The following is a 19,913-nucleotide window of genomic DNA, read 5'->3' on the forward strand; positions in this document are numbered from 1 at the left end:
TTAAGCTGCGTGCACATGCTGCAACAAAAACACACCAGTGCTATGGAGGGCTTTGTGCAAAAAATGCTAAAACGCCTTCGAAAACAATTGAGCAGGAGGTAGCGCTGTGCCTAAGATATCCGTGAGAATTACCCATATATTTTATGTTAAGTGGAACTGAGGGTTTATTAGTGAAAAACATACAGTACATTGCCTTATAAAAATCTTAACTTTTTCTCTGGTATTCCGCTTTTTAGCTTTTTCGTTGATCCAGCTTTTTTTGCTCAGAAAAAAATGACACCACTGCATCAAGGTGCTTAGTCCCAATACAGTTTTTGGCAAAATACGATTGGATAAGCAGATGGCATCATGTGTGTTCTATTATTCCATTTGAAAGGTAATTCACTTTTCATGCATGTCCGTAAATAGAACAAAAATAAGCTGCACAAGTTCAAATGCTGGTAGTGTTTAGATTATTAATCCTTTTTTACTGGATCCATCAACCTATTACTAGCAACTTGACTTCAACTTGTGCACTTGAAACATATTTAAATTATTTATTTACAGGTTGTTGACATAATACTTAACTGAAGAATTTAAAAAATTCTTAGAAATAAAAATGGAATATTGAAATTATTGAATTTAAATAAAAGAATTCTAATTAAAATTTCACCAAGAATAATTCAAGTAGAATATAAAAACTTTCTTTAAATATATATTATCTTAGCTCGATGCATTTAACATCTGCGTGTAATGTGCATTTTGGCCCCCTTTTAAAAATGAAAGCTAAAAGTAATGCACAACACATTCAGCACATGTGCCGTCATCTAAAGTGCATTTTATTTTGTTTTATGCTTTCCCTGTTGATGCAATGAAAATAGAAGAGAGCAAAAGGGGTGCGAATAGAGCGGATCAACATACAAAAAAAAAGACTCATCAAAATTTTGAACTGATCTTTCTTCACTATGCTTGCCATTAGAAACGTAAACAAATGTTGCATTTGCAGTGGCTTTACAGTCTGTGTCTATTTAACATGTGCATATTAGATGGGGTCTTGAAAGCGTTTCAAATAGTTTTCAATAATGTTGTGGCTATAACAAATTTTATTAGATTTCAAAAGATATTTTAAGCAAGAAATGTGTCTCGCATGTGCGAGAAATGTCAGAAGAACACAGAATGTAAAGCATCAACTAGAGCTGCTTAAATGTAAGCCTCAAAGATAACTGTTAACATTTCAGCCAATCGCTTCGGTCTCTTTCACTGTTATGTTAACAGTATGACCCCACGCCACATTAACAGCATGACCCCACGCCACATTAACATGGCAGTTACTTTAGCAGTCAGAAAGTAACAGTAACAGTTGTATGTTAACTGCAAACCCCTTACAGCGCTGTAAAGGAAAATTTACCATTATTATTACCCCGCCGCACACACGGCAGTTGCAGCTTTTTAACAGCACAAACTTTTGGGGCTTTCAAGCCTTTCAAAGCTCTGTGACTTTTGCCACAGTAAGCGAAAGCTTTCGACTTGACGCTTCCTTTTTGACTTCAGCTAGCAAAGTGACAGTTCACAAAAGCGAATGGTAAAAACAACGAATGCGCCGAAACAGCTGATTGTCAAAAGTCACCAACGTCGCACCCCGCTGGCGCAGCACCCACAAGCATTTAATGTCAGCTGGAAACACATAGAGAAGAAGCTTCACACGTCTTACTAGCGCGACTGTGTTTCAGTTTACACACGAATGGAACGCAGTGGAATCATGCGGTGCGTCACCAAGTGACGTTCTCACGTATTCAAAGCAGACTCGGTCTCACAGTGCAAGTGTGTGTGTGTGAGAGTGAGTACGTCTGCGTAAGTGTTTGTGTTTGTGTATGTGAGTGTGTGTGAGTGGAGTAGCATTGAAAAACGTTCAAGCCAGACAATAGCCAACAAGAAAAAGGAAGCAAGAAAAGTGGCAAACTGAGCCTTGACCTGAACCAATGCAAGTGCAAAACCCAAAACCAACAACAACAACAGCAACCAACAGCAAACAACAAACAAAGAGGAAGTAAGCAAAAGTGGAAGAGACGCGTCATGACGCCCACTGCGAGTCAATTAATTCACGCAACTACAACAACAGCAAGAATCAGGAGCGAAAGTTAAAACAACAAACAAGAAATAATACAACAAAAAATCCTGCCACAATTGGCGGCCTTGCAACAGCATCAGCGTGTGGAGCATGGGTTCATGTCTCGGCAGCTGTGTAGCCGCCAACTCCTCCGCGTCCGCCTCCGTTTCAGCCACGGCCTCGAACTCGAATTCCACAGCTTCAACGTCGTCGTCTTCCTCCGCATCGGCCACGAGCTCCACGAACTGTGTTACGGCCGCCGCCAACAGCTGGTATCTGTGGTAAGCCTCAGCAGAGTGCCCCTGTGGCACCTGCCACACACTCGCACACTCACACACTCACACACGCACACACACGCGCATACAGTTAATTAAAATTTCATTTTGTTTACTTTGGCTCGCACAAAAGTATGCTATGCTATGGCCAAATCCAATAAGCGTGCTGCTGAGTCGACAATCAATACCAGCTTAAAGGGGTGGCTGGAGCTAATTAGCACAATTCGTGCGCGTTGCCCCATTAAGTGGCACACGACTTAATGGTGCGCCTTTAACTTTAAATTGCATTGCAAAACATAATTTCCCTCCCATTCGATGTCACGAGAGGGGTGACGAGGGGGGACGAGGCTTGCACCTTCGACAGGGTCAACAGCCTAAAAGTATGCAACGCTTGAGTGCGTGATGCCTGCCACACTAAACACAATACACCCCCGGTGAGGGGCTTCACACTCCACCCATACACACCACACACATATATAGTAAGTAAGTACACCTTGTATGTTTGTGTGTGTGTGAGTGAGGACAGAGGGCATAAACAACTCAAGCGAATGGCATTTCCGTTGTGACACCCATTTGATACCCTCCACCTTTGAATTGCCCACATGCAACTGTTATTTATGCTAATTATGTGACAACTATTGACTAAATATTTAGTACAGTTAGCAATTCAAACAATAATTGTTGAATAAATAGTGAGTGTTGTTTGCTATTCGAATTTAACATTAGACTAGCTTGGAGAGTTTAAAACAAAATTGTAATTCATTTATACTATATAAATAAGTTGACTATTTGTAAAGTGAATTATGAGCATTATGAACAAATTTAGCAGCTGTTAATGCTAGTATTAAGTTAAGCTATATTAGTCACAGAAATGCTAGTATTAAGTTAAGCTATATTAGTAACTGAATTATTACTCTGTTAATATTTTTTGAACACAAGTATTTGAAATTGTTTCCCATGACAATTTAATAGCTGTTCTTGCATTGAGATCTTAATTGAGATCGTAGCTCCTAAAAATTGCAACAAACTTAGATAATCTTTTTGAAATAAATTAAAATTTTACGCTATATAATATAATAAATATAATCATTAAATTTAGGTGGCTTTCTTTAAAGTACAGTCAATCACTGAGTAGGTTAAGCATGTTTTATTATTTATTATATTATATATATTTAAGATCTGTTAATGTAGAATCACAATTACTATAAATTTCTAATAAAATGTCAACAGAATATGCGCTTAAGTATTAAAGGTATCTAAAAAACATAAATATTGCAGATATTTTTATTTTATATCAAACATTGTCATAATTTCAAACAGACCCTAAAGCGCATATACCCTAGCTGAAAATTAAAATACCCTTTATCTTGTAAATTTTAAAGGTGGTTAGAAAAAGTAGAGGCTTAGAATTACTTAAACAAACAAATATTAGCATAGCTCAACAATTGTCTATACTTTTTTTTTACAATTATGAGAGAAATCCCATAAATTTCCTCCTTTTTTAAACCGACTGCTCCATTTTATAGAAATGTTAACAAAGCTCCACATTTATTTGCATCATTTCTTGATTAACATTAAATTCAAATTGATATAAGAGTGAAAAGAAACCCAGCTTTGATGTTACAAACAGAGTGCTAAAAGGATTATACTCTTCTTTATGCCCACTCAAAGTGCAGCACAACCTAATTACATTGTTCAATATTTGCAGGCGTCGACCCAGAGCGAGAGGCAGAGCTCGAGCACGAGCAGGATCCACCGATGAACCGGAAGCGGAGCTGCTATCGACGGCCAGTGAACGTTGCCAGCGTCGTGGCCTTGTCTATCGCATCTTGAAGTTTAAGAGGAAGCAGCAATATCCACAGTTCCTCGACAGATACTGGGAACAGCAGCCCAGCTATGCGAAGTTGCAGAACGACAGGTGAGTTAAAGGTCCTAAGCTAGATAAACTTGCTAATTAACCTGAAATACTCCACAGCGCATTGGCTGATATCCAGCTGCAGAATCTGGATGTGCACAAGTTGCTCAATGCCGCAGCGACGCCCAGCAAGGAGACGGAACTGCAGAGCTATGCTCGCATGGCCAGCTCAAGAGCGAGCTCGTCTCTCGACCTGGAATGGGAGCATGAATACTCGCAGCTGCGTCAGTACCAGCAGCGACAGCAAAAGGAGCAACGACAGCTGCAACAACAGCAGCAGCAGCAGCATCACCAAACGCTGCAGGACACACCACCGATGGTGGCATCGCAAGCACGCTACGCTTCTCTGGACCAATTGACAACGGCGGCATCGCTTGCCGCCAGCCATGGACGTCATGCTGCAGCCGCGCGGCAAGCACGTTTGGGGCACGGTCAACGTTATGGCGGCTCCTTTACACGCACATCCTGCTGCTCGTCCACACAGAACTCCTGGTCACACATCTCCACGCCAGAGTCGCTTGAATGGGACATTGATGCCGAGCAGGAGCAGCAGCGTCAGTTGCGCCAGGAGGACGATAACTTGGATGATGAGACCCTTAAGTTGTTGCATCAAATCGAACAGCTCAAGCATCATGTGCTCCAGGAGACGGGCGATGGCTTAAGCATGGGCGCAACGCCAGCTGTCGGTGTGGGCGTGGCAGTCGATGAGCTCACAGAAGGATTGCAGTTTCGTGCATCGCATTTCGGCGGAGTGGAGGCGCCTATTAGTTGATCAAAGCGAGATTAATGTAAATAACATAAAAACAAATAGCATATAGATTACGAGAGACCTACGAAAGACCTGTGAGGCAAGTTAAGATATCGAATATAACAATTAATAGCAACGCAGGAGAATTTGAGGAGTATTTCAACAGTATTTTCATTATTTCAAATAAGATTCCCAATTTCACTTTCCATTTCTCTCTGAAACTGAACAAATTAAGAATACAAAGCATTTCATATTTAAAGAGATAAGTAATTATTTCGTAGACTAGAAAAGCAATCTACTCTGAACTAAAAACCTTTTTCCTCTTAAATTCATTCTAATGAATCTTAAGAATTCTTAAAAAAAAAAGTTCCGAATAATATTTTTTCCTATTCTCCAATTTATTGAAGTGTTTTCAAAAGAATCTCCCTTTTGTCTTTATTTTACTAATATGGAATTGAATGTCATTTATTTGATTTTGACATTTCCACCGATACCGAAATTGCACTCAATATCTCTATAGAGCTATAGAGTATATTAAGAGTGGATTAATAATTTTGTTTGTCAAAGAACTATTCATTAATTTAGAGTATTCGCAGACTCTCTAGAATTATATCTCTATCTAAATAAGAGGCTTTAAGTTATTCTTAAGCATTCTAAGATTTTAAGTATGCGATATAAGAGTCTTTAACAAAGTTATAGCGCAATTTAAGTGCCTGGCAAAAAAGTAAACATATTCAAACAAAACTTCCGTTTAACAACCGTTGAACCCGTCCCCGACCCACAAGAAGCGAACCCAAACCCACTTTTAAGGCCTTTCCGATCCATATCGCAAACGGAACAAAACCGTATTTGAACCAAAAAAGAATCTATTCTATATAGTATTGCCTTTATTCGTTATGTTTATAAATATTTATGCTACCAAAGAAAGAATAACAGTTACTACTGATAATTATATATTTTCAAAGTTTATTAGACAAAATGCAAAAACAAAAATACAAAGGTACGTCCTTATAGAGAGCGAGTATTACACATGTATCTATGTATGAGTATGTATATTTAGTAGTATGTAGTAGATGCGGTCAACTGAAGACCTTACAACTTTTCCTTTAAGACTAAACTAACAGATTAAAGAAACGTTTCTAGAATTTTTATTTGGTGTACATTCGTTTCTGGGGATTCAAGTCTTTCGCTGGCAGTTCTTCACATTTTGTTTTCGTTATTTGAATCCCTAACCAAAGATGTCGGTTATTTTGTTCTTAAGTTTGGTAAAGGTGCCGGGTTGAGTCTGCAATGGAAAAATTAATCCAGTGAGTTAACTGTTTTGATTTAAAATATATTCTGAACTCACCGATGTTTCAACCGGCTGTGCCTGATGCACCTGACCGTAACTGGCGCCTGGATTTGGACCTGAACTGCTGCCGTAGCCTTGACCCGTCAAATCCTCAACCTGATACTGACCCAAGTCCTGCTGTTGTTGCTGTCCAGCATCGCCCCCAACCTTATAGTTGGCATTCCAATCGACTTCCTCCAGTTGCTGTTGCTGTCCGCCATCCACTTGATCCTGACTCCAGCCCAAGTCTACCTCCTGCTGTTGACCCAAGTCTTCAACCTGCTGCTGTTGTCCCAAATCAGCCAACTCCGCCAGCTGCTGCTGCTGTTGCTGTGAAGCAGGCTCCTCTCCGGCGGCACGACTCCACTTGCTCAACTTGGCACTGGCGCTGGCCGAGGAACCAGTTGGTCCGCCACTCGCTGATGCTGAAGCGACGCCAGTCACGGGGACATTGAAGGTGTAGTCGGTGCGTCGGTATTCGAAACCACCATTGCTACCACTTGAGGGGGGCAGATAGGAGGGGGAAGGAGAAGGCAAGGGTGCTGGTGTCGACACCAAAGGTGCCAATGGGGACTTCGTTTCACCCTCGAGACCTGGCTCATCCTCGTTGTCGTTCTCCTCGTAGACATGTGGAGGCTGATCGCCGCGATCCTTGGAGAAGATTGGTTTGTTCACAGCCGTGGCATCGGCGCGACCCTGATCGATAATATATCCACCATTATTATTGGTGGCAGGCAAATCAATTAAACCCTGACTGAGCAGATACAAGGTGCGACGCCAGATGCTCAACTCCTGGCCATATTTGCTATACTTGGTCTGCAGTTTCTGCAGGCGCCAATGCTGCTTCGTCTCTCCACTCTGGGCCTCCGTTGCCGTCAGCAACTTGCGATGGTTCAGATATATGAGATAGTGCAATTCCTCGTCACGGAACTGCTGCAGTTCGCTGAGCGTGATGGCATAGTATTGAGCCACCGCCGTGATCCGTTCAAACTCCTTGATCTGCCAGGCCTTGAGCTCGTGCAGCGTTATCAGATACTGTTGGGCCAAGCGCTGCAGTTTCTCCTCATCCTGACGTTGCCAGTCACGCAACTGACGCAACGTCATGTTCTGGGTGCCAATGAAATCGTAGAGACGATCGCGTTCCTTCTGCTGCCATGTGGTCAACACGTTGAGACGGCGCTGCTCGAGCAGCTGCTCCTTAGCCATGTTGCCAATGTAAATGCGCTGCACAGGCGCCAACTGCTGAAGTCCCACGCCATAGAGACGAGCCAACTCGTTCTGATATTTGCTATCCTGCGAGATGAGTTCAACCAGCTCTAGATCAGTGATGATGACGCTGGCGCCAATTTGGCGCAAACGCTGACGTTCCTGCTCCTTCCAATCGCTGCTTACAACGCCGCCATCGACAATCAGACCCATGTCCGCAAATCGCTGCAGTTTCTGATGGATAAACACACGCAACTCCTCGACGGTGATGTGGTACTGTATGGCAAGAGCGTTGACATCGCGCAGCAACAGCTGCTCCAATGCACTACGGTTTATGGGATGACGGATGACGGTCTGGTAAATGCGTTCGAGTTCCTTGGATTGCCATTGCAAGCCGGAGCCCTGTTCAATCTTGCGCAAGTCCAACAGTCGCTTCAATTCGTCCTTGTACCACAGTTTCAATTCCTCGATCCTAATTTGATATTGACGCGCAACATCCAACAGATGCTTTTGGTCATTCAGCAGCTTCAGCTGCAGCTCCTCGATGGTCCACTTTTGACGACGACGCAGCTGCTGATTGAGCAGATCCTGAATGTACTGTTGCTCCTTCAGCTGCCATTCCTCGACGGTCAAGGAGCCAGTGATGAGGCCCTCCTGAGCCAGTTGCCTGGCCGAGTTGTTCAGCCACTGATGGATCTCCTCGACAGTGATGTGATACTGCACAGCCAGACGCTCGTGAGCCGGACGATTGCGCACCAAATACAACTCGAATTCCTGCCAGGTCATGGGCTTCAAGTGCGTCTCGCTGCGCAGGCGTGCGGTCAAATATTCCTTCCAGGGTTGCGTTTCGCTCTGTTGATTCCAGATGTTAATCTGCTCGTACCGAAAGTTGTCCTGTGGTTTCTCGATAACACCGATAAGCGAAAGCCTGGCAGCCTCCTTTTGCACCCATTCCTCAACCTGTTCCACAGTCAAATGGTAATTGTTGACAATGTCATTGAGACGTGCCTTGTCACGCTTCAGGAAGTCCACAAACTCCTGATAGCTGGTCGAGTCCTGTTGCTGTTTCAGCCAATTGTTAAAGCCGCTGCTGATCTGCTTTTGCCATTGGGTTTGCTGTTCGATCTGCACCAGACCCGATTGCTGCAGCCGTTTCAGTTCATCGTGCAACCAATGATCAACCTGATCAATGCTCACATGATTTGTTTGTGACAGACTCTCCAAACGCTGATGGTCCTTGCTCAGTTCGCGTTCAACCTCCTGGTAACTGGCATCCTGTTGATGCTTCAGCAGCAACTCAATCAGACGCTCTTGTTCGGCAATCTGCCACTTGGTCAGGTTCTCCACCTTGGCATTACCCGTGGTCTTCAGATTGATCAGTTGTTGGCGCAGCCATTGCTCAATCTCCTCCACATTCACAGAATATTGGTTGGCCAGCTTCTGAAGGCGTTCACGTTCCTGCTGCAATTCCATTTCGAACTCTACATAGGTGATGTGTGTCTGCTCCTTGATCAGACTCTGCAGGCGCTCCAGCTCCGTCACCTGCCAAGCGCTCAGAGTCTTCAGTGAGTTCTCGGTGCTACCGCGCAGTCTCTTTAGCTCAGCAATCATCCATTCCTCAATCTGTTCAACATTCAGACGATACTGATCGGCCAATTGATTGAGATGAGCACGATCCGCAAGCAACTTTTGCTCGTATTCCTCAGTGGATAAACCGTTCTTGAACTCGGCAATCATGGACTTGATGTAATCGCGTTCCACAAGCTGCCATGCCTGCAACTGCTCGACCTCAAACTGACCCTTCTGGCGCAGATCCTCAATTACTTGTTTCACATACGTCTCAACCTCCACGACGCTCACGTGATGCTGAGCTGCGAGGTTCAACAGGAAGCGACGATCATTTTGTACCTGTATGGAGAGAAAGGAGAGATCAATAAGGGTTGAGAAGAAGCTAAGATCAATATGGAGAGAAAGTTATTAGGAAGCAAATTTTAATTCATGGCCTAAAATAGGTCGAAAGGGAGATGAGTTTGTAGAAAGAAAGGTCGTATTGAAAATGGTAATATTGAATTTGTTCATGTACCTTTGCCTCAAACTGCTCCAGGGTAATGTTGGACTGTGATTGCAGCAGTGCCAGGATGCGTTGCTGCTCCGTCTGTTGCCAAGCGGTCAACTGCTCAATGTTGAGCTTACCCTGCTGCTTCAAACGCTCGATCTCGGTCTGCACCCAACGCTCGATCTCCTCGACCGATGTGTGATACTGGAAGGCCATGGTCTGCATGTGTTCACGATCATTGCGCAGCTCAGCCTGCAGATCCTCGGCATTCCATTGTTTGTTCTGCTTAAGCAGCGTCTCGAGACGCTCACGCTCTGCCAGCTGCCATGAGGTGAGATTGTCGATCTGAAGTTTACCCTCATCACGCATGCGGGCAAGTTCCTGCTTCATCCAGCTCTCGATCTCCTCGACCTGCACGCTGTATTGACGCGCCAGCTTCTCAAGCAGCTCACGATCCTGTCGCAGGCGAGCCTCCAGTTGTTCGGTGGATTTGTATTGCTGTTGAGCCAGGTTCTTCAGATGGAGACGCTCCACCTCTTGCCAGTTGGTCAGACGTTCGCTGGGCTTAAGCAGACCCATGCCAATGAAACGTTGTTCCTCCTTCTTGACAAACTGTTCGATCTCCTCGATTTGCACATTATGCTGCATGGCCAAACTCTGGAGACGTGCACGATCCTCGAGCAGCCACTTGTGGAACTCCTCGACGGTATAGTCGCGCTCTTGCACCATGTTGGTCAGATTTCCACGCCATTCCTGCTGCCAGTTCTGCAGACGTTGCATCTCGAGCAAGCCATCCTTCTGCAGTTTCTCGATCTGTTGCTTGATCCATTGTTCGATCTCCTCGACACGCACTTGGTTCTGTTGGGCAAGACTGTAGAGATGTGTCTGGTCCTTGCTTATCTTTGTCTCCAGCTCCTCGATGGACAGATCGTTCTTGTTGATCAAATCGAGCAGACGTTGACGTTCGATCTTCTGCCAATTGTTGAGCTGCGTCTCCATGTGCAGTTGTCCCTCACGCTGCAGACGATCGCCCTCGGATTGAATCCATTGTTCGATCTCCGACACCTTGACATTGTAGGTCTTGGACAGATCATTGAGACGGGCACGATCAGCGAGCACTTTGCGCTCAAACTCATCGATCGAGTATTTGTTGTGCTTCACAATATTCGCGATCTGTTGACGCTCGGCCAACTGCCAATCCTTGAGAGCCTCCGCCTTGATCAGTCCTTCATTCTGCAGACGCAGCAATTCCTGCTTGAGCCAATCTTGGATGTCTGTCACCTGAATCTGGTATGTGTTGGCCAGCTCAAAGAAGTGAGACTGATCCTTCTTGATCTTGGCCTCCAGCTGTTCGACAGTCAGCGAATTGTGTTGCACCAGCGACTGCAGACGCTCGCGTTCACGTTGCTGCCACGTGACCAGCTCCTGTTGCACATCCTTCAACAGACCCTCGGACTTGAACTTGTTGAACTCGCTCTTGATCCACGACTCAATCTCATCCACACGCACCTTGTAAGTGCGCGCGAATTGCTCCAGACGAGCACGATCATTGATAATGGAGGTCTGGAACTCCTCGATGGTCAACTGATTCTGGGCAATAATGTTGCGCAGATTGGCGCTAACACTGAGCTGCCAACCCTTGATGTGATCCTCCAACTGCTGCTGGCCAACCAACTGCAAGCGCTGCAACTCCTCACGCTGCCAACGCTCCAGTTCATCAACACCCACACGATACTTGGCCGCCAGATTCTGCACATAGCTGCGATCCTGAGCCATCTGCTGTTGCAGCTCGGTCAAGCTGCCTCTATGTTGCTTCAACATGGTCTCCAAGCGAGCACGTTCCGAGCTCTGCCATGCACTCAGGCGAGTCACCTGCTCATTCTGCTCCTTGATCAAATCGCCAATACGAGCAACTTCACCGCGCAGCCATTGAGTCTGACTCTGCATATCACCCTGGTACTTGATAGACAGATCCTTAAGACGCTGCTGATCGGAGCGGATTGAGTTCTGGAGCTGGGCAATCGTGGCATTGTGCTGACGAATCAACTCATCCAGACGCTGCTGTTCCTGGGCATTGTCCGCAATCAGGGAGCTCGAATCGGGGATGGAGGAGGACGCCGGAGATGGCACTGGCACGCGGGGTGCCAGTGATTCATTGATCTGGTTGAAGTGTGTGTAGAGACGGGTTAACTCCTGACGCTGCCATTGCTGCAGTTGATCTGGTTGAACGCCATAGCTCAAAGCCTGCTGACGCAACTTGGCGGCGTTATCGCGCTGCCAACGAGCAAAGTCCTGACTAGTGTAGCTATTCTGATGGACGAGCCAATCGAGACGACCGCGCTCCTGTCGCTGCCAGCTGGTGGTATCCTGCACCTGAGGCTGATACTGATTCAATAGCGCCTGATAGCGGGCCAGTTCACGACGATGGAATTCCTGTAGTATGGGCAGCGTGGTCTGATAGCGATGCACCACACCCAGCAGACGATCCTCCTGTTGATGCTGCCAGTCCTCGAGGCGTTGCGGTGTCGTCAGATACCAGAAGAAGTGCTCGCGTTCCTCACGTTTCCATTGCTCATCGCGTGGCAAAGCTCCAGCGGATTGATGGCCAAAGGGACGCTGATTGTCATAGACGAGTTGACCATCGACCCAACGTTGCTGCGACTCGGAACCATCCACAGAACTGGTGCCGTCCGAGTGTTGGGTGATCGTCTTGTTGAAGCGCCTCACAGTGACCGTAGAGGAGGAGGCGGGGGCAGTAACCTGACTGTAGCTGGGCACTTGGTAACTGGGCGCATTGAAGGCAGCATTGTGAGCACCGTGACTGCCATCCACATTCACCACAGAACTGTAGCTGACAACCGTTGGCTCCATGCGTCCCGTAATCCAATCCTGCACCGACGACTGTTGACGCACCGATGTCGATGAGCTGACTGGCAGAGAGATCTGTTTCTGATAGTAGGCAGCATTGTTGCCATAGGTATTTGTCAGCTTAGTGGCCTCGGTGCAGTTGCGATGCACCACATAAGTTTTGCCATCGATGATCTTGACCTCGGTGGGGTAAGCGTAGTTCTTTACCTCATCGAAGTTGCTCAAATCCACAGCCTGGAAGGGATTCAGATCCACAGTCTGCTGTTGCACATCGCCAATCGCATAGCGTTCTAGCACTTCGCCAGCCTTCACATCGAAGAACGCTGGCTGTACTATGTTGTTATAGCTTATCAGTCCCTGGCGCATGTCGCTCACCAGCTGCTGGCTGACCTGCCGGCACAGAGCATCCAGCTCACTGGCAGTCTTTCCACTCAGCTGTTGGATACTTGCTGGTAATAAAAAAACAAACAATATAAATTATAATACATATAAAATAAATAAATAGAAAAAGATAATCAGATTTTCAGTTCAATCTTCTATTTCATGGCGTACATATTAGAATATCTTATTAGAATATCATATTAGTAAAGATTGTAAATATAAGAAATCGCGATTTTTGTACAAAACAAAGATGTAAAGTCATTTATATATAAATAGAGAATATATTCTTTTTAATAATTAATCTGCATTTTTAAGATTATGCTCCAAAAATAATCAGTTATAGTAGTAATACAAGAAATAAATCATTTTTCTATAAATTTGATCTATTCTTTATCAGACGTAAGGGATTTGTTCTCCTGAATAATTAAATAAAATAAATTGACTTTTAACTTTATACTACAAAATACTCATCCTACATATTTTAGGTCAAAGTATCATCTTTAAGATTAAATTCATATGTAGGGACAGGGTCAATAACATAAATCGTAACATACATACATATACTGTATTTAACTGTATAGAATTCTAAATGTTGCCATTCAAAACTCTAATGTATAATGACATGATGTGACAACGCAAATTAATACATCGAACTCATTAATGATGTCACGATTTTTTTTAGCGCCGAGTACCGAAAATAATCACAAAATTGTTGAGATGAGCCTATAAAAATACAAAAAGTCAAGGAAATAATTTCCTGCCAAGTTGTTGTACATGGTCATGTTTTTTTCGTCAATTAATTATGTTATCACTAAGTGGACCGATTAAGGTGTTAGTTTGGCCCCAACATTTAAAATTGGGCGGACTAAACAAAATAATTGAACTCTAGATGATCCCCATTTAGCTGTAAATGATTATTATACTAGCGATTCTGAGAATCTTTCAGTAAAACAAAAAATGATTAGTTTCCGTATTTTTGACTTTTTAAAATTTTGAAATATTTTTAATTTCAAATTTAAAATAAATCTACAAATTATGAAGTATAGGCTTATCTTAGCTTGGCTATCAATAATTGTAGTTCATAATTTATCAATGCTATCGAAAGCAAAAGTAATTTCCCATTTATATCGTTTTTCCTATAGTATTAACTACCAAATATGACTTGAACTTACCACTCCAACTGAAGGAATGTCCGTGACCGTTGCTTGCACCTGTGGACATCGCATTATACTCCTGGGTCAGGTAATTGGCAAATTCGCGCACCTCTTTCAAATGGCTGTAGGCCCAGCTACTAAGCTGTGGTGTGGCCTGATGTAAAGCCTGCGATTGTCCATTGCCAAATGAGGATGAGGAACTGTAGCTGCTTCTATAGCTACTGAAGCCCTGGCAGCTGACAAACAGCGCCAAGAGCAACGCACACACACCCAGACCTCTCATTCCAAGGGGGGTGTTGCTGACTAAAACGCAGATCAGAAATGAAAAACTATGTCATTCATAAATAGTAAATGGGTTAAACAATTGTAATACTTATAGTACACATACGAGTACAATTATATATGGCATACTCAGATTGAAAGCTCGATTCGAATTGAAAAAGTTTTTGGCTGCGCCGAGACACTGATAAGACGTACGTAACTGAAATCTAGTCCAATATTATATATAGTCTTTGGATTATCACCGAACTGAGGGTCATCAAAGGTTAGCCAAACAGATAATGCGACTTGACGCAGCTTTTTCGTTAAACTTTTTGCTTTTCAATGTTTCATTATGTGTGTCTGTTTAACAATAAATTTTTTTTATTTGGTAGCAAATTATGTTCTTTCATCTTCCATCCGGTGGATGTGTTGATAAGTCTTTAGTGACGACGTGGTATAATTCTTTTCAATAACCAAGAAAAAAAAAAAGTAATATGCAATGCATGTGCTATCGATTAGTTCGTAGCACCTTGAAGGCAAAACAATGCTCCATTTGGGTCACATCCCGAACTTAATTTTTATTTCTGGAACAACTAATTTTGGGATCCGCCCGCCGCAGGTTGGGCATTGTCTATTTTTTGGACTGCATTCTATTGAGAAGTACTACTCTGTATGACTGAATAACTGCAATTTTGAATTGTTTCAATAGTATGCTGTGTACTCACTCTCACTTAAGATCGGCACTGTTTCTTTTATAGTTAATTTAGATACGCGACTATCTAAATTATACTATCAGTTCACAAGGATTGTTCAGTTCGTTTAGTTCACACTTTCACACTATTCCCGCTTTTTGGACCGGATCACAAGACGATGCGCTGCGTTTCGTTGCGCTGCCGAACAGCAACTGACAGCCGAGCGTATCGCTTAAAGCTTTTATTAGAAAACTAGACGCACTGAGAGGCTGTGAGACAGTCAAATTATATTTATTGTGAGAGCTTCGCGTTCGTCGCGTTGTTATCAATGGTCGCGCGAAAGATTTTTGGAAAAACAACGAAAAATGCTATAAATAATAACTAACAAAAAAATATACAAACACTTTGAACGTCATCGTTTGAAAGCCCCCAAAAGAACCGGTATATAAGTGTACGGGGCATGGGATCTTCTCTAATGAGCTCATAATGCCATTTGTGACTCACAAGCCGGTAGCTTCGGGCACTGCTTTGATTTCATTGACACCAAATCACAATAGATCAACAATACAGTGCTCGAAAAAAACAAATTGTAAAAAAATATATGAACTCTTTGCGAATTTTTATAAATGATCTCATATATGAGTTGCACTTACATGACAGCAGCAGCAGTAAGAAAGCTTGTGCGGGCGGACAAGTATTTTAAATATTTAAAAGTGATTCAAAACAATTAAGAAGAAAATGGATGCATAGCTAACTACATAGATGCATATGCAAATTTTACTGACCTTGAAGAACTTTTAAATTTGGTCATTTTATTAGAATTTGAAACCGCAGAGGGGAAATCCATCCATATATGCCTATATAACATCCTAGTTGCTGTTTACATTCAAATTAAGAACTCGTTCCTTTTCATTGCTAACCACAAATTAATTAGCGCATCTTGAAAATCACGACTGATAATATTCCATGATAATGCCAAACTAGAAGATACCCTGCATGCCTAAAATACTATATTTTCCACTTTTCGCTGATGATGCCAAAAATAAAAAATGCAGTAAATCAAGGTAAATATTGTTTGGAACATGTCAAGGTGACAGATGACAACAATAATTGCCTATAAAAATCTAAATAAATAAATTGAAAATACGTAAATAACCAGGTGTGTTAGTCACTCAAATTGAGTGTTCTTAGAATTAAGTATGTGAAGTTAGTAATATTTTGCAAATAAATGAATTAATTAGCTATATCCGGTTTTGATTTTGGCACATATTTCCAAATGAGTAACAAGCTTAGGATCTGTTGGCGCCATCTGTTGGTCAAATAGCTAAAACACGAAATCGTGCACCCAGCGGCAAAAATGTGTACTCACAACGCGAAATCAGCTGAAATAAAGATTTTGAAAACTTTCAATAAAATGACTGCTTTATAAAAAAAAAGTACATGTCAAACGATTTTTTAAATTAAGAAATAACTATTTAAATATTCATTTTTTATTATTCAAGTTGCACCTGCTGCTCTACCATCTATTGTGAATATAGTATTTTGTGGTATGCTTTTTCGGTATTCTTAAGAAATACGGTCACGCTATTAGTATCAATCAAATACGTGGTTTTGTTTATCCAAGCTGTATGTTTGTTGCTTTAGTACGCCCACAAAACAGCTGAAATGCATTCGCGTTGCCAAGTGTACAAAATTTATGTAAAACATAAACATCTCCACAACTAAACGAGGCCACAAACAACAAATGGTGAGTGAAACATTGGTGACAACCGTTGCAGTGTAAATTATAATCGACTGCTGTCCACAGGTTATGGCGACGACAGAGGCAACGACGCCACAGCCAAAGGAGCCAACGTTTCATTTAACATATCGTTTTGCGTTGTTCTTCATTGCCGGCAGTGTGGCTGCATTTGCCTTCCACGCGCTCACCTCGAATAGCTCCCCATGGCGGCAATTGCATCATCTTCCCGCAGCGCATTACTTACAGACACGCGACGAGTTCGCCGTGTATTCGGTGGATGAGCTGAATGCATTCAAAGAGTTCTACGACAAAAGCATCAGTGACAGTGTTGGCGCCAGTTTCTCGGAAGCAGAACAAACCAATATTAAAGAGGCTATGGGTGCACTGCGTCTTGCCCAAGAAATGTACAGGTCGGGTAAGGATGACAAGGCTTTGCGACTCTTCGAGCACGCTCTTGCCCTGGCGCCCAAACATCCCGAAGTGCTGTTGCGTTACGGTGAATTCCTGGAGCACAATCAACGCAACATTGTGCTGGCGGATCAATACTATTTCCAAGCGCTTAGCATTAGCCCCAGCAACACAGAGGCTTTGGCCAATCGTCAACGCACTGCCGACGTCGTTCAATCGCTGGACGAGCGTCGTCTGCTCTCATTGGATGAGAAACGTGATGCGTTGTCCGGCATCCATGAAACCAATGCGGCGCTACGTCGCGCCAAGAAAGAGGCATACTTCCAGCATATCTACCACTCAGTGGGTATCGAGGGAAACACCATGACGCTGGCCCAGACGCGGTCAGTACTGGAAACTCGCATGGCTGTCGATGGCAAGTCCATCGATGAACACAACGAAATTCTGGGCATGGATCTGGCCATGAAGTACATTAATGCCAGCCTCGTACAAAAGTAAGTGATAAATTATAAGTATAAGGACATTGTAAATCCATGTCCATCTGTCTTTCTGTCTGTCCGTTCATTTAAACATGTATGTATATCTCAGAGAGTATAAGCGCTAGAGACACCAAACTTTGTGACAATAGTTGAGTAGGTTTTAATTTTCTTACTTATATTTAATTGAAAATTAATTGCAGATTGGAAATTACGCTGAAGGACATTTTGGAGCTACATCGCCGTGTTCTGGGCCATGTTGATCCCATCGAAGGCGGTGAGTTTCGTCGCAATCAAGTCTATGTGGGTGGCCATGTGCCACCTGGTCCAGGAGATTTGGCGCTGCTTATGCAACGCTTCGAGCGGTGGCTTAACTCGGAGCACAGCAATTCGTTGCATCCAGTCAGGTGAATATTTTGATTATTTTTGACTTTTTATATATAAAAAAATTGACAAAATTCAGTTTCTAAAAGAATTTATTTGAAGTTTACGAACTTATATTTTCCATTTAATTAATTTTTTGTATAAATTGATGAATTTCATCACCAATTTTTTTATTAAAAAAAAAAGAGAACATTTAAAAATACAATATTTATTTATTTTGTTTGTTAAAATATAAACGTAACGAATATATTGCAAATACGGCCAGCGTTAAAATTTTTGTCATTATCGCCTTCCAAAAAGATCATTATTACCCTTAAACAAGAAAAATAAATACTATTAATTTATGAGTTAAATTATCTCATAATTCGATTTTTTTATTCGAAAAATAATGAGAATGCATAAAATTTCGTTCAAATTAATCATTGTTGAAGAAAAACTATAAAATTTAAGAAAATATTTTAACGACATATTTTTCATTCCTCAGCTATGCTGCTCTTGCCCACTATAAACTGGTGCACATTCACCCCTTCATCGATGGGAATGGACGGACCTCTCGTCTCCTTATGAACACGCTGCTCATGCGCGCTGGTTACCCGCCCGTCATCATTCCCAAGCAGCAGCGCAGCAAATACTATCATTTCCTTAAGCTGGCCAACGAGGGCGACATTCGACCCTTTGTGCGTTTCATAGCCGATTGCACTGAGAAGACGCTGGACTTGTATTTGTGGGCAACCAGTGATCTGCCCCAGCAAATACCCATGCTCATCCAAGCGGAGAGCGATAGCGGGGGAAATAGCCAAGCTGCAATCGTATAGCACCGTCTATGAGACGGCTACAGATTCAGGGTTGAGTTCAGATCCTGGGTCTGGTTCTGGATCCGATTCTGGTTCTGGTTCCAGTGGCAACGGAACTCCCTGACACTGCTCCAGTAATTGGTTGCTCAAGCTAGTTAGCCAATTGTATTTTGTATATTATGTGTGCTAGTTTCAATTCTGTGTATATTTCTTATTTATTCAACAACAAATCCGTTTGTCAGACTGTGATCGTATTTAAGTTAAAAGAATTAACCAAAAAACCAACAACAACAAAATGTTCTCTCAAGACCATCATAACGTAACGCACAAAAAAGTATATATGTATGTACTATAATAATAGGTGAAATGTAACAAAAATTATCTAATTATTTGGAACCTTTTTCAAAAATTGTTTCTGTACATACTACACTAAATGTAGTGCAAACGATTTGAACCGAACTATCAATATTTAAGTGAAGTGCAACAAATAAATAAACAAAAAGTAACAAACTACAGAATAAATACTATATATTATTGCAATCTATACCCGCAAGGAACCTCAGGGGTGAATCATTATCTTGCAGCTTATATTTCAATAGTAATTAGAAAATCAGAACTAATACATTTTTGATCAAATGCGTTTAACCCATATCTCGGAAATAACTATTAACCGATTCGTGCGGTCTCAAAATAAGTGTTCGTCACTGAGACTTTGAGCAAAAAGTCTGATTTAATTGCTCGATTACAAATTTTGCTCGCGGTCACGAAATTTTTCTGTTTTCGTTTGGTCGGCTCTATGATACAATAACACATGATACAATTATTGTATCATGACCGAAACGGCATGCTTTTTATACCCGCTACCCATAGGGTAGTAGGGTATTATAACTTTGTGCCGACAGGAAATGTATGTAACAGTTAGAAGGAGGCATCTCCGACCCTATAAAGTATATATATTCTTGATCAGCGTCAACAGCCGAGACGATCTAGCCATGTCCGTCTATCCGTCCGTATGAACACCTAGATCACAGAGACTATAAGAGATAGAGCTATAATTTTTTGCACGCAGATCAAGTTTATTTCAAATTTTTGCCACGCCTACTTCCGCCCCCGCAAATCAAAAAAAGCGAATAACAAG

General features: G+C 42.6%; 3 protein-coding genes across 3 annotated transcripts; 2 read left to right on the top strand and 1 right to left on the bottom strand.

Moving 5' to 3' along the window:
• The first annotated feature begins 1,611 nt into the window (after window positions 1-1,611).
• LOC133841880 (uncharacterized) lies at window positions 1,612-5,111 on the top strand. Its single transcript, XM_062274735.1, has 3 exons — window positions 1,612-2,367; window positions 4,070-4,279; window positions 4,337-5,111. Exons 1-3 carry the CDS (start codon window positions 2,198-2,200, stop codon window positions 5,046-5,048), a joined length of 1,092 nt encoding a protein of 363 aa, XP_062130719.1. The 5' UTR covers window positions 1,612-2,197; the 3' UTR covers window positions 5,049-5,111.
• A 1,118-nt stretch (window positions 5,112-6,229) lies between these two features.
• Window positions 6,230-15,180, bottom strand: LOC133841739 (tiggrin). The gene is made up of 5 exons (XM_062274470.1): window positions 15,006-15,180; window positions 14,038-14,322; window positions 9,644-12,933; window positions 6,373-9,468; window positions 6,230-6,309 (listed from the first exon to the last, which is right to left on the bottom strand). The coding sequence occupies exons 2-5, from the start codon at window positions 14,300-14,302 to the stop codon at window positions 6,253-6,255; spliced, it is 6,708 nt and encodes a 2,235-aa protein (XP_062130454.1). The 5' UTR covers window positions 14,303-14,322; window positions 15,006-15,180; the 3' UTR covers window positions 6,230-6,252.
• A 1,245-nt stretch (window positions 15,181-16,425) lies between these two features.
• Window positions 16,426-19,024, top strand: LOC133841807 (protein adenylyltransferase Fic). Its single transcript, XM_062274600.1, has 4 exons — window positions 16,426-16,719; window positions 16,780-17,615; window positions 17,801-18,004; window positions 18,466-19,024. The coding sequence occupies exons 1-4, from the start codon at window positions 16,717-16,719 to the stop codon at window positions 18,794-18,796; spliced, it is 1,374 nt and encodes a 457-aa protein (XP_062130584.1). The 5' UTR covers window positions 16,426-16,716; the 3' UTR covers window positions 18,797-19,024.
• The last annotated feature ends 889 nt before the right edge of the window (window positions 19,025-19,913 follow it).

The sequence above is a fragment of the Drosophila sulfurigaster genome, chromosome 2L, assembly GCF_023558435.1.
Source record: "Drosophila sulfurigaster albostrigata strain 15112-1811.04 chromosome 2L, ASM2355843v2, whole genome shotgun sequence".
NCBI classification, from domain to species: Eukaryota; Metazoa; Arthropoda; class Insecta; order Diptera; family Drosophilidae; genus Drosophila; species Drosophila sulfurigaster.